At 36.4% G+C, this 15,332-nt stretch overlaps 1 protein-coding gene across 4 annotated transcripts in view; it reads right to left on the bottom strand.

The window, feature by feature from the left end:
• The window catches only part of yps (ypsilon schachtel), a 44,601-nt gene extending 32,276 nt beyond the window's left edge, over positions 1 to 12,325 (bottom strand). For all 4 annotated transcript variants that reach the window (XM_069844318.1, XM_069844319.1, XM_069844320.1 and 1 more), the window contains exons 1-2: positions 12,139 to 12,325; positions 1,726 to 1,789 (exon numbers count right to left, since the gene is read on the bottom strand). In XM_069844318.1, the coding sequence (XP_069700419.1) occupies positions 1,726 to 1,789; positions 12,139 to 12,199 (125 nt within the window). In that variant the 5' untranslated portion in view covers positions 12,200 to 12,325. The remainder of the gene's footprint in view (positions 1 to 1,725; positions 1,790 to 12,138) is intronic.
• Positions 12,326 to 15,332: the final 3,007 nt, after the last annotated feature.

The following is a 15,332-nucleotide window of genomic DNA, read 5'->3' as shown; positions in this document are numbered from 1 at the left end:
TCCAACATGGTGGTGAATAAGATACTGAAAGCTTAAACCAGCGTTGTCAGACACAGCCTAAACGGAGCGGAGCGCTCCACTATGCCTGTTCCGAGCTCCGGTGCTTCCACAACATAAGCAAGTTCAAGCTCCGACTCTAGCTCCACAACTGCTTTTGGAGCTTACAACTCTGACACTAATGGCTTAAACCAACATAAGAACGGGGAAAAGAGGTCAGGGCTTAATGCAGTTTTACCAGTTGATGCGTAGTTCCAGGCAATTTATTCTCATTTTCACTAAAAATGGCACTTACGATCCTCTGCCTTGCAGGGGATGAAATGTGAACATTGCCTGATTCCCACCCCCCCACTATTTTCGTCTCTTGAAATCTCACAACTGTGTGGACTAATAATTCTGAGAAACAATGTTGCATACATGTATTGCTGTATGACTAATATACAGAACAAGTCAAACCTAAGTTACGGCATTCTTATCTTACCGAGCCACGAGATTCCTTTATGATGGGCGAAACATTGGTTTTCCCGACTTGTCTACTTTAAGCCCAGCAAAGAGTTGTTTCACTAAGCTGGCAACACAATTCTGCTGGCGCTTTACATTGTCAATCTCAGTTGTCTGAGAAATCAGTGTTTTTCACCATGATTAGATATGCTACAAATCTCATTTTTGACAAAAAGGTCAGCATTTTTTTTATGCCCGAGCCCCTCAAATAATAAGCCTAATTATTCTAGTCCACATCAGGCGTTTATTTATGATTTGTACGTCCGTACAGAATCTGTTTGCAATGCCAGGAGATTATAATCTCTCAGGATCATTAAAAGACAAAGTGTACAAGACGAATCCACACACTTTAGATGAAGAGAGGATAACATCCGTCAAGAGATTAATTCAAATTCTCAAAGAGAACTAAGAAAAGAAATGGATAATTTCCTAAGCAGATTCCGGAAATGTGTGGAAAATGGAGGCGGCAGTTCCAGTATTTTCTTGCAAGACATGGGTGAGTCTCTAGTCGATAATTGGATGACTCAGTACATGGTTTCGAATCTAGATACAAAGGTTGTTGGGTCTGCACTGTAGATCTCACTATGAAATTGCTCAAATTTGAATAAAATAATGCTTTTTATAAATACAAGATTTGACGATGGTAATGCAATTTCAGTGCTAACATATGAAGTCTCGGGAGTCTCTAGCTTCAAAATTGTAGAAAGTAAACATTTCACCTATCATCCTCGCCTTAATTTGAGAAAGGTGATGCATTATCAATGATAGAACATGAAGGACAGAGACACAAATACTAAACATTCAGTTGCACGGATCTAGAAAAAATGTACAACCCCTCCCTCTGAAGATCTCATACTGCTTTAAGGATTGCTCGATACTAATGATCAGAATGATTCATAGTATATTAATATATTAAAGGGCACAACTGCAAAATTACCTATAATGCGTTAAACATCAAAGAAAAATGTTACTTTTCCAGTTTGTCTTTAAAAATTGCAAGCAAACCAAGCACAATTTCTGCTACACCATCAAGTTCAGCTGTGCATCAACCTATTATTAGAATAAAAAATAATAACTGAAACTCCTAACACACTGATTTTGTTGAATTTTATTTCACTAACTGGAGAGTTTCAGATCTAATTCAAACTCTCACTATGCAAGATACCACAATTACAAGGGGGAGCTGCAATAATTTGTACATCCTCATTGACAACAGAGGGGACTCACCTGTTTATGAATCCGTACCCGCTCTTTACGTTGAACCACTTCACAGTCCCGGTAACTTTGGTTGCTGAAAAAAAATAAGAAAAAACTAGTATCACAAATTATGCAAGCAAGTAGGGCGTTTATAAATGACTAAAATGAGACCCCATTCAGAATAATATAACAGTAGTCTGAACAATAAAGACAGGAAGAGTGAAGTGCTGACACTAATCTAACAATTTTTTAAAATTATGAATCTCAATAGGATATTATATATTAAATAGACAGAGTGAATAATAAGTACGGAATATTGTTAATAACTTCTTAAATTTTAATTCTACAAAAAAAGTTTTATACAAAAATTGTTGGAGATAAACAATACAATATTATGCTAGTGTGCGAAAGCAGTTATTCAAACATAGCCTACAGAGTGCAACAGTAAACTAATTTTTTTAAGCGGCACCTTATATTAAAATTTACATATTCCGAATCTCCATTAAATATTATGTATAAAAGCATAAAAACTTCACCCATTCACCCATTTCATGTCTTTTAACAATTTATTAAACTTGTTAATTTTGTTCAACAATATCGACTTCAGTGGAAAAAAATGTTGAAAGGATGGATCGCACACGATGGCCTAAACAGATTCTTACTTATGTACCAAGAGGAAAGAGTAAATTGGGAAGACCACGCAAGCGCTGGCATGAGACCGTAACAGATCCTGCAGGGTCTAATACGTGAGGGATATGATGATGATTAAACTTGTTTAGTGGACTTTAAACTTGAGACAAGTAAGTGTGCAAAATCATGTTGAGTAGGCCATAAAATTAAACAAGACATTATAACTAACCAAACTTTATCACAGATGCTTAAAATAAGAACTATTCACAGCCAAAAAATATCCCAGTCTATCATGAAAATGGTCCATTGTCTTCCTAACAGTTATATGACTGTTTTCTTCCATTTCATATCTACAACGGACTAACATGAGTGTGGAGATTTGGTGCATGTAACTACGTTATGGTACAAGATACACGTGACGTCATCAATTTTTCAACTATAGTCGCGACGCTGTTATTTCCGGCGTGACTCCTCCTCTTTGCTTACGTCTTAGGAAGTCAAGGCTCTATAAAGTCTAGGTAGGTAGTATCATTCGCCATTTTTGTTCTTTCGTTCCCGAGCTACCATATGAGGAATCTATTTGCCACACCGTTAAACATTATCATGCCATAGCTCCTATGATAATAAATCAAACACACTGTAATTCAGCAAATAATTGAGCGGCAAATAACGTCTTCGCGTGCTTTCTGCGAACGCCAACGAAAGAGACAAAATGGCGGGCGATTATATTAAGTATTTATCGAGCCTTAAGAAAAGAATAACGTCTTCATAAGCGAATCACAAGACGCACAAGTTTAAATGTAGCCGACCTGCAACGCAATTGGCTGCCGGAAATTAGAGCGACGGGACTATAGCACTAGATACTTTAATCATGTTACATTGATTACACACACACACATTAAGACGAGTTCAAAAATGTATTACAATGTCACCTTCCTAATCAATAACAAAACGAAACAAAAACGTACTTCCAATGTGATAATGTTATGCTTTGAAAATCACAGATGATGTTCCAAATGGTGACCATTCACATTAATGCAAATTCGAAGGCGTTCCCCGAAAGACCCCAGCATGTTGCTGACTGAATGGACACACAAGCCTGTCGAATGCATTGCTGCATGTCGTCTGGTGTTGTCAGAATGTTCTGGTACACACTGTCCTTTATAGTTACAGTTATAGGTCCGGAGACCGTGAAGGCCACTGTACGTGAATTGTGACGTTGACAGTTGTGGTTTGTTTACATGTTAAGACAGCAAACACACAACACATGACGTGTACGGACGTCAGTCGTCTTTCGTTTTGTGTAAGTTAATGCACAAGATGAATGGGGCACCACAACAAACGGCACATTCTGATGGCATTCATTTTGCATTTTGTTATTGACTGGGAAGGTGACACTGTGATACATTTTTTAACTCGTCTTAATGTGTGTAATCAATGTAACATGATTAAAGCATGTAGTGCTATTTGAAAAATGACATCACGTGTATCTTGTACCATAATGTAGTTACATGCACCAAATTTCTACACTCATGTTAGCCCCTCGTTCTAACATAACTCTCAAGAACAAAAATTCCAATACCTATTCAAACAAAAAAGTTATAATAGGTGCACAAGATAAATGGGACACCCTGTATTATAGACTTAGTGAAGAGGACTGGGTGTCTCAGAATGTGTGTTTTGATTGCATAGGTATTTAATATACTTCAGTAAATGTACTTTATCTTAGTTTGAATGGTTTTCTCAATGCATGTGCAGGAAAAATGTACCAACTCCTTAAAAAAGGCGACTAGTTTCTGAAAATTTGTCTATCCCTGCATAAGCGCGTTTCTCTCCTTAAAGGATTAAGACAATACTTGTAAACCCTGTTATCTATGGGTTGATATCTAACAAAGCAATTTATTAGTTTTACAACTTCGTCCTCAATGGCCTGTTTTCACAGTACTACTAGTTATTTCCAATGCACTTAGAATCTCATAATTTATTCATTCACTAATATCCTTTAAAATAAATGACATTCTTAAATATTGATTTCAATAAACAAATATATTAATTAAACTGTACACGATTTATAAATGAAGTCGTATCTCAGTCTTCGAACTGAAGTAATTTTTTTGCATGCAATTAGGAAAACGAATGTTTGTCTTAATAGGGAGCAAAGCGAACTTCATTTACATAGGACTTGTATAATAGTTTAAGAATGACAACGGAGGACTAAAAACTGTGTTATTCACGTCATAGAAAAAAAAAAACAGTGAAATATAATAAAGTACCTTCTTCACAACAAGACATGAGTTGCCAAATGAGTTGGCTCAGGCAGTAGCATTTGAGACACATTTGGAAGATCCCAGGTTCAAACCCCATGAACAACCAGTCTGACTGTTGTTTTACATGGTTTACCTCAGTCACAAAAGGTAAATGCCAGATTGGAAATTTACATACCATGATTCATCACCACCACTATCACTAATATCATACACATTAATCAAAATCTAAATCAGTTATAGAAACACAAGCCATCTACAACACATAATAGAAACAGGAACTCAACAATAGTAAAAATGGCCTACTGAAAACACAGGCATGAATTCCCAATCTAATGCCTTATCTGGATTCAGGAAGGCAGTAATTGTTCCCTTCTGTCCCAATAAAGTCATCGTCCTGATTTCTGAAGAGAAAGACACAAGTCACAATCTTGGACAGCATCATTTGAAATGCAACTGAAAAAGGCTCATTTTGATGAATCAAATATAACTTGTCGAACAAAATGCTTACCCCTAACTCCAGGCAAAGGAACTGATGACAGTATTGACGACAGAGAATCTGCAATCTCTCAGGATTCAGTTGTGCCAGAGCATGGAAGGTGTGGTACAAATGTTTTCAACAACATTAACGATCATGACATTGAGTAGTAAGTAAAATTTATATCGCTGGATCTAGTTAAGTATGAATTACACATGTGATGTCAATTGTGTATTTGAATGATTTTGTACAGAATAGGCTATATGTTCAGTGAATCAATTAGGAGATACATATTATACGAGATTAAAAGTTAAACTGTATTAAAATTCGATTTATTTTACTTATACATACTTTTAAAAATTATATTAAATTATAATTAAAAACTAAATTAAATTATGGACAAATTATTCTCAAGTTTCAATTAAACTAAATTCAAATTTATGTTACACTGTAACAATTTTATATGGTATATATCTACAAAAGACTGAAATTTTTTATCGAATTCACCCCATTTTACAGAACATATTATTAGCACGCTATAATCTCTTAGCTAGGTTATGGGTTACATGTGCCAGCAAGAAATCACATTTATCAAAATGGGACATCATAAGCATCTGAATAAGGATCTTTTTGTGGTAAATGGTAGAAAATGTATCATGTGGTTTAAAAAATGAAGCAACAAGAATAATTTCTCACATATGTACATAATGTTATCTGAATATTTCATTTTAGACCTGGGTTTATTTTTAATCCAAACTTATGAGCCCACATGGAGATAGAATTCAAATCATCATTCTTCTTGTTATGTCATTAGTTTCGCCAGGGTGGAAGTGGTTGTAAATCTTGCTGCGTCATTTGTTTTGTTGGGGTGGAAGTCTTAAATCTATGTCGTCAGCATACTTGTGGTATTTATAGTTACATCATTGATGTAAAAAAAAAAAAATAAAGATCCTAGCACAGATCCTTAGGGGACTCCAGGCCTCACAACGTGCCATTCAGAATAAGAATTACCTGCTATGACACGTTGCTGATGGTTGTGAAGATAGGAGTCAAACCAAAGGACAGCTATTTCAGGGAAGCTAAGATATCTTAATTTGTGTGTTAGTAGGTCTGTATCAACCATGCCAAAAGCCTTACTAAAGTCAATCAGCGTCAATAAAGACTGTTTCTTTGCACCCAAGACCTTGCGAATATCCCCATTGACCTTCAACAGTGCTGTAATTGTACAGTGTCCAGTTCTAAATCCTAACTGATAATCAAGTAAGTCATGCTCGGTTAGATAGCTCATTAGTTGTTTATGAACAATATTTTCCACAACTTTCGATAAAGCAGGGAGAATACTAATAAGTCTATAATCATTCAGACATGAAGGGATATTAATCTTGGGAAGTGGACATATAAAGGCTTTTTCTCATAGGGTTGGGTATGTGGAAATCATGAGTGAAGCAATAAATATACGAGTAACAGTTTGGTTCTTGAAGAGGTCAGTTTCATGGTCCATGTTGCTTAATAAATACATATTAATTTTTTTAGAATAACTGTAAGGCTGCATTTTTAACAATCAGGCAGTTTTTGCAACCACTTTCACAGGTTGGACATAAAATCTAAAAAAACCTATTTTACCTATTTCAAAAACCTAAAATAGTCTTTTTAAAAACCTAAAAATTCGGTCCCTAATGATCATATTACCTCATCCCTGGAAGTAATAGGTTGGCTTAAACTACAGTAGATAGAAAAGAAATTTACATTCACTTCTCCTTCTCTTTGAAATCTTGAACTCTTCTATTCCTTTGTACCTGTCATCTCGCTTCACTTACCTTTCTTCCCATCATAATCTGAACACACACTCTCGCCATGAAACAATACGAACATTATCATCTCATTGCACCTCCTCTTACTCATCCTCTTTCACAATTGCCTTGCCAAGACAGTGAAATTCGCTACTGCCAGCATCAGGGAGTCGAAATAAAATTGAATTCAAATGCAAACTTACTAGGCACTTGGTCAGTAGTTGAAGACTCCTTCAGACATGGCTTCTTGTAAATTGTTCTCTTATTCTATCACAAAATACTTCAATATCCGGTAATTTTATCACTACATAATTTTATTATTCTAGGTTCAATTTGTACTTCAGTTTAAAAAAATATATATTTATTTGTTCTTAACTTCTACAATAAATTGTCTAGTCTTTATTAATCAGGTAATCTTTTCGTACTTTTGATTTTTATTGTAATTGTAAATTTAATATAAATTATAATTTATATTCTTTATATTGTAGTTTTAATCCTCTGGCAGAGTGGAAGAAAAGGCCTGATGGCCTTATCTCTACCAGGTTAAATATGCAGCTATACTCTTATACTAAAATGTTTACAGTGATTGGTTGTAATGTGTAGCTGATTCGTTTTGTTATAAGTTTGTGCTCACAGTTATATTTTTTTATTTGTTAATTCCATATTTTAATTAGATCTAAAGTATCTCGATGTGTTTTACTTATATTTGTTAACATTTTGATTTATTTTATGTCACTACAACTAATACAAAACGTTAACAGAAACAGTTGTAGAAAGAAATTCGAATGTGTTTTTTTTTTTTAATCAATAGTTACATTTATTGCACATCTCAAGATATTGTTCTATATAATGTAGCTTCAGAGCATCTCTGAGAGCGTGTGTTTGCATTGCATGAATATTTAATATGATGATATGATAATATCTTTGAAAAATATTGGAGTGCAAGAGGTCAAATGACTTTATTGTCAAACGCCTGGCATTAGAAAACAACAACATATTTAATATATCTCAGCTCAAATGGTTTTCTCTTTGTGTGTGTGTGTGTGTGTGTACAAAATGCGATGGCTCCTGGGTCAATGTAGAGTATCCACCGGCCACTGAACCAATATTGGTTAAATGAGCATTGAGCAACTTCCGCCGATTTTGGAATAGACACCGACGCGGTTAGGTTAGTTTAGGCTTTTATTATCCCGTCAAGATGAAGGTGAAAGCGATTGAGTGTGATTTTTTGTTTTCTATGTTGGCAGTTCAAGTGCGTCAGTGTCTATTCCAAAATCAGCGGAAGTCACTCAATGCTCATTTCACCCAAATATTTCACACTTTCATCACTGCCAATGTTGCGCTATAAACCAATTTTCGCAAATGTAATGTAAAAGACTGCCTACACAAGCAACAAGTTATACTAAATGTTTAGGATTAGTGTAAAACTGGCCTAGGTCTCCTACAGTGGGCGGGACATCAGTAACATTCACTGGCTCCTGAAATTTCTTCTCTATATTCAGCTTTTTAATTTTCTGGACCAAAACTTCTTTAAAAGGAACTGGATCTGGTATTTTGAATGTTCTGGTCATGCATAAATTTTCTTTTTCGAGAAGAATTTGGAATTTTGAATTTCAACATAAAATGATAACTGCCATTGTCTAAGAAATGTTTTTAGTTTCGTCTATCCCTAACAAAAATCATCTTTTATTGCATATATGTTGTCTTTATTTAAATAATTTGTTATTATTAAATCCAAGTAGTATATAATAAGAGTAGTATTCCTGTTGTTCAACTTATACACACAGGTACACGAATAAACAGATGTAAACAGACAGTACAGTAGGTTCGAATTCCATGTTAACCACCAGCAAGCCATTGATTTAGCAAGAATGGAAAGTTAATCTCCCAGCTTCCTTTGTGTTCTGAGATAGCTACTGCAATATGATCAAAACATGGATATAGTTTTCACGTCTACCCTCTTCTCATCGAGTTCTTAGATATTTATACATACATTATATACATGTGCATTTAATGTTATCATTCACTGAAGCTACTGTCATCATCGTTCAAATTAATTATTATTATTCTATAGTCATCACGATCTCAGTGCAAAAAACACACACACACACACACGCGCACGCACGCACGCACGCTTGTGTTCAAGGAAGGGGTTACATCTCTTTTTCTGGCCTGTTTTTTTTAATTGTGCCCAAATGAGCTCACGCAATGATAGGCGGAAGTCGTAAAACCTGATATCCATAAATTGTAGGTAGTTCTCAATAACAAATTTCTTCTCTATATTCAGCTTTTTAATTTTCTGGACCAAAACTTCTTTAAAAGGAACTGGATCTGGTATTATGAATGTTCTGGTCATGCATACAATTTTATAACTTCTTGTTTTCGAGAAGACATGTTTGGAATTTTGAATTTCAAACTAAAATGATAAACGGCGTTGTCTAAGACAATAACGCATTTTTCTATCTTGGGGCAAATTTTTCAGACTACGATTCTCGAACCAGTTTTCAAATACATTAGCTGTCATATCGTCGTGACTATCTGCTCTTGCATCACCAATGTTTTTTGCAGGCAGAAAAAACCAATTTGGTACCCATTCTTCTTGGCTCCCAGCATGCAGAATCATAATTCTGCTTACCCCCAAAATGGGGAACTTTTAGAGCACATCCACAAGTGTTACCACCCCAGCCTTTTGACGTCATGGTATCAAACTACATTTCATATAGGCAAATAACGAGATACCCACAAGATTTAAAACAACTAATTTGGGTCAATGTAGAGTATCCACCACCCACTGAACGAATATTTCACACTTTTATCACTGCCAATGTTGCACTGTAAACCAATTTTCGCAAATCTAATATAAAAGACTGCCTAGACAAGCAACAAGTTACACTAAATGTTTAGGATTAGTGTAAAACTGGCCTATGTCTCCTATAGTGGGCGGGACATAAGTAACATTCACCCTAATTTGTCTTAAGAATTCGTAACACCTTGCCACAATTCTTGGTGATTGCATTATTACTCTCCTCTGATTGAGGAGCCGATATATGAAGCCAAGTTTTCAAATGAGCTCTCGAAGCATTGTTTTGTTATACTGAAAATCAAATTGTTTTCGGGAATGATCCAGTTGGTCCTTCAAAGTTTGGGGTGGGGGGGTGTCCGTCTTGAATAAAGTGCATAAATTTCCCTGCATATTACATCACAAGTGAAATTGTCTGCCTTTTCCAACTTTTTCCTCTTGTTTATTGGTTTCACTGAGTTCGAATACCATGTTTAATTCTTTTACTGTGCATTTGCCTCGATAAGCTAGTATTCTAGCTTCCCTGTATTGGCCCTTTTCCTAATTTGTTTCTAACTACTACATAATTATACGTCTTGATTACTAGTCCCTGACTCTGTTTACTTAAAGTACCTATAAATCCACTAGTGGACCGAACAGGATGGTAAGCAACTTCCTGTGCATGAGCTTGATTTTCTGTCTCCACCTGGAGTATTTTCCCAGAGTCTACACATAATTCAGAGAAAACTAAATTAAGATTATTGACTATTAACTATTACCCACGATCCCTATTACAACTGTATGATAAAATATTTCGCAACTACGCGTAATCCAGGAAGTGTGTTGACTCAGCTTCACACGTGATGTATAGGCCTAACTGATGCCATTGGTTGCAGTTTGTAAAGAACTATTGAAATTAATTCTGGCAACATCTACTCCGCGTGTTCTGTTAGAATAACTAAAGCAATATGCGCTTCTATAGTTGGATTCAAAGAAATCGGAGCTGTCCTTTCCATCTTTCCGCCTTTAATTAACATTTGGCTTCAAGGCAGTCTTGCTTTTGATTTTAGATGTTAATGTGAAATTCGAACTATACAAGAAAGAGTGGGAAGACTGCTAAACTACGAAGTGAAATGTTGACTCGCAATGCTCTCCTTGGCAAAGCTAGTATGATCGATGTACACTTAACTTGTATTCAAGGTAACTAAACGCAGGACTCTAGTAATAAGGCAAAAAGTGCTGAAGTGCTTCCACAAGGACCATTATTTCGCGCACCTCATACACCCTACATAATAGGGGATTTGCCTAAACTTAGTTTCGTCACTTGAATAGTTCACAAACTGCACAACTTTTGAAGCTGAATCTGATCTCTTCTCCAAGTGCAAAAGAAATTAAACCTGATGTGTGGTGGAAAGCAATGAAAAAGAACAAAAACATTTAATGCAAATTTAATTTTCTTCATCAGGCATCTGGGTGAACCGGCATCTGCTGGAGTGTTTAGGAAGTTCAGCATCTGTTAAGAAGCTTTTTCTCAATTTTTCTTTAATTCAAAAAGAACGGGGTGCGGAGAAAGACGGAAAAAAATGAAATGTAGAGGAGTGTATAATACCTGTTTTTTTTTTTTTTGCGCCACTGTACGGAAGCGCGCCCTAATAATGTTTAGCGTAAGGGGGCCCCTCAAAGGCCCTATTGGTGAGTAAATGGGGGAGTACTAAATTTTAAGTTGGTGAACCTTCGATCACACTACGCACAACATATGGAAGAAAAAAAAAACTTTACTAGTTCCTAAAATTAATATATTTTTTTTTATCTCAACAGGTACCGATAGTATAATATGTATAGTTTTACACATTTTTTCACGATACTTACACAAAACAGCTAGGAACTTTAAACATAATTAACACCACTGAAATTTACAATAAAGAAACAAGTTAATACACTGTTGTCTTAAATGAATTCCTATCTTAAGAATTTTAAAATGTTATTCTTTCCTATACCCACAACTAAACTGAGACCAAAAGGCCCTATAACGACTATAAAATAGACTACATAGAGCCTATTACTTAGTTTTGACGCAAAGAAGTAATCATGCAACGCGCATTTATTTCACGTAACTGAATAAATTTTCTGAAAGATGCTCTGGACCATTTAGTTACATATACAGCCACAAAATTCTTCTAGACACGTAACATGTAGCAATACATGACTGCAGCAACATGTAACTTCGCCTTCAGACTGGCAACAAGCTTTACTAACAATTATTCATAGCTCACAGATAAATTCCACTTTGTAAAAGTAATAACAGACATTGTATAACTTATTAATCCAACTCGCATAAGTATTTTATATATCAAACGCTTCTACATCGAATTTTCACTGAATGGCCACATGTGCAGTTGCAGACGCTCGGAATATGGAGGTGTGTAAGCAGGCCAGACCAGGCCAACGACGGTTACATTAAGGCCTAAAACACCAATTATCCTGAGTTTTACTCAAACTTACCGATGACTTGCTTTTGTTGGGCAGCCTTTGGTTGTTCAGGCTGTTTCTCCGGGTCAGCCATGACGTTCCGGGTGGTGGAAAGGTGTTAAAACACGCCGAACCGATGTTCTCCTTCCTTCTTGCAGCTTTGTTAAGTTCCTTCTCAACATGGCGCGTTGCGTTCAGATAAAAAGAACAGTGACGACAATCGCTGATTGGTTCATTACTTATGACGCAATAGAGATATCGCTGATTGGAGGAATCACAGAAAGCCAACGAGTATAAGAATCAAAGATGATAAACAAAGTCTATTGATTAGTACATTCGAGCTCTATTTAAGCACCGCTTACGTAATATTCCTGAGAAAAGGGTTAAATAAAACCATTAACCTTTTCCCGTGTAACGCCAATTCCGTCGCCAGGAGCGGTGTTTGGTTTCACAGACTCGTGGCAGAACACTTGAATGACGTTGAAATTTGGGGCACATAAGGGACCTAAGAGCCATTCACAATGTATTTCGTAAACGTCATTAGAAGTGAACAAAAACGTGAACGTACAAGCACAGTATATATATATATATATATATATATATATATATATATATATATAGTTACGAAGCGCAATATGTAGGGAATATGCATCCATAGATAGTTGCTAACCACTAGGATCGCTTCTATCGCCCCATCACAGACAATGCAAAATAGTACCGGGGGCACAGTCCGTTCCTAGTACCCTCAACAACTCAAACTTTGAGACTGTATATACTAGACTGTGGTACAAACTTGCAAATTCCAAGCTTTTCCTTAGCGGTAACGTCAGTGATTGTTGATTTTTTGCAGTCATCTGTTTATGGATATGCTATAGTTCATGGCCTTACAGTAACGTGAAGTTTATACAGTAAATGATGAAAAAATTGTTACTGATACACTAACGTCTGTGTTCTTGCGTTACTTTTAATGTCTTCATTGTGAAATAAACTTTAATGTTACTTATTAAATCCTTCGTACAGTATTTGTTACTTATGGATAACGGATATCATTTCCCAATTTCAATTTCTCAAATATATTAAAATAAATAAATGGTTGGCCCGGGGGTTACATTCAAAACACGGATACTACCCTTCTCCTCTGCTCCCAACACAATCATGCATCTGAAATTTTCCCAATGGTTGAAGAAAGTTTGGACTTATTCCTATTCCATTTTATTAACAGGACAATAATTTACAAATGAATCTCAGTTGTTTCATAATTCTAATAATACAATGTAGGCAAAGATCTTGTGAAGAGAAATTCCCGAATCCTTCTTACATCGATTCTTACTGTTCTATGCAGCACTGTACTTATTTTTTCTAAAGATGTGATATGACATTAGCGCTGCGAATGGAAAAACAAATGAATATCACATAGTGTGAGTGTGGTGTGAGGCATAGAGTTATATCTACTGTATTGTTTTGAAAGATACGTAGTATCTATACTTTATGGCGTCAGTTGTCAGTCTTCAGCAAGTAGCGGAGGAGGACGGTTCGTTATGTACTAGTCAGATGAAATAACGTGTAACAGAGGCATTGACCTATGATTAAGTTGGGGGAAAAGAAAAAAGTTTGTAATATTGCAATGAAGGAAAGTACAGTGAAACAAGACATAATGGAGATAAAGGAGGACATGGTAGAGATGAAGAAAAGGATGGAAGAATAAGCAGCACGAAAATGAAATTTTAAGATGTAAATGGTAACATTTTGATAATGAGAAGAGGGGAAAACCCCTTTTATTTTTCGGGATACTAGAAGAAGAGAGGGAGCAGAGTATAAATACATATGAGAAGTTAATGGGAGTGTGTTGAGAGTGTTTTGATATGGATTTGAGTGACGGGAAAAGTACTGGAAGCTTTTAGAGTGGGAAGAAAGTAAAGCCAAAATTTTGAACCTGTTAGGCAAATATTAGTTAAATTGAAGTGCCAGATTACAAAGGAGAGGATCTTAAGGAATAGGTTGCCTCGGGAGTCGCGCGCACGTCCGGCAGAAGGGAGGGCGCAGGAAGGCGAGGCTCGAGCTTCGGTGGGCACTGGGGCGCGGTGCGAGGCGAGGAGAAAGAAAACTACGAGACGCTAGCCGCGGTGCGAAGTGAGAGGGGAAGAAAAGCGACCGCGATTGAGCGGAGGGAGCAGGGGAAGCCTCTGGAACAGCAATCCTTTCGACTTTTCGCAAAGCCACGCGAACCGAAGATTCGAGAAAGTGTTATTTAATAAATATGAAGGGGCAGGTGAGCCGCAAAAAGTTTAGTTTGTCAGCTGTGAGAGAGCTAGCTAGTCTTCAAGCATTGGCGTGAGGTGAACCTGAGTTCGAGGTGCAGTGAACTTGAGTAGGTCCGCAACTGTGGCAGCGTCTAGGCGAGTGCGGCGTATCCGGAAGTCTTGGGCTCGAAGTGCAGTGAACCTTATCTGGAAGTCTTGGGTTCGAAGTTCAGTGAACTGTATCCGGAAGGCTTGGGGTTCGATGTACCGTGAACTTGAGTGAGTGAGCTAGAAGAACCAGCCAAGGCGAAAGAAATGTGAACTGAGAACTGACAGTTTTGTTTTGTAAATAGTGCTTTGTGACCATTAGTTGAGTTTAGGAGTACATTGTTGTTCTTCTTAATAATCCACGTGAATTGCCATTGTCGTTCTATGGAGTGCAATAACGACTACTGTGTTGCAGTGTTGAGTGGGATACCCATTGTTGACGGGTGTGTGCTTGTTGTTGAAATAAAAGTCACATTATTGTTGAATAACAATTACATTATTTTAAATAACAAGGAATCGTGAAGCAAACATGCCATTCGAAACTGAAATTGCCAGACGTCCAGAATTCCCCAGGATTGTCCTGGATTTTAATGGTGTATCCTGTGTTGAATTGAATTATATTTGTCCCGGAATGCCAAGAAGATTGGATAAATACAATTTTTCTTCCTCAGTTCTATAAAATTCTTTTTTTATTCACTTTATCGATACCTGTCCATCCTATGTTCAATGTCGTCGTCAACTCTGCCTGGAACCTCCTACCGGATTGTGTTAAAATAAAAACGATAACACTATTGTACATATTAGGAATTCTACAGTATCTTTATTCCCTACTCCCTATGAAAGCTGATTTATTATTCTAGGACTGTTGTTATTGTTTTCTAATGCCAGGTGTTCAACAATAAAGTCATTTGACCTCTTGCACTCCAATATTTTTCAAAT

Source organism: Periplaneta americana, chromosome 13, assembly GCF_040183065.1.
Source record: "Periplaneta americana isolate PAMFEO1 chromosome 13, P.americana_PAMFEO1_priV1, whole genome shotgun sequence".
Lineage (NCBI taxonomy): Eukaryota > Metazoa > Arthropoda > Insecta > Blattodea > Blattidae > Periplaneta > Periplaneta americana.
Note: the sequence above shows the minus strand (reverse complement) of the source record. Positions and strands in the feature narration are given on the sequence as shown.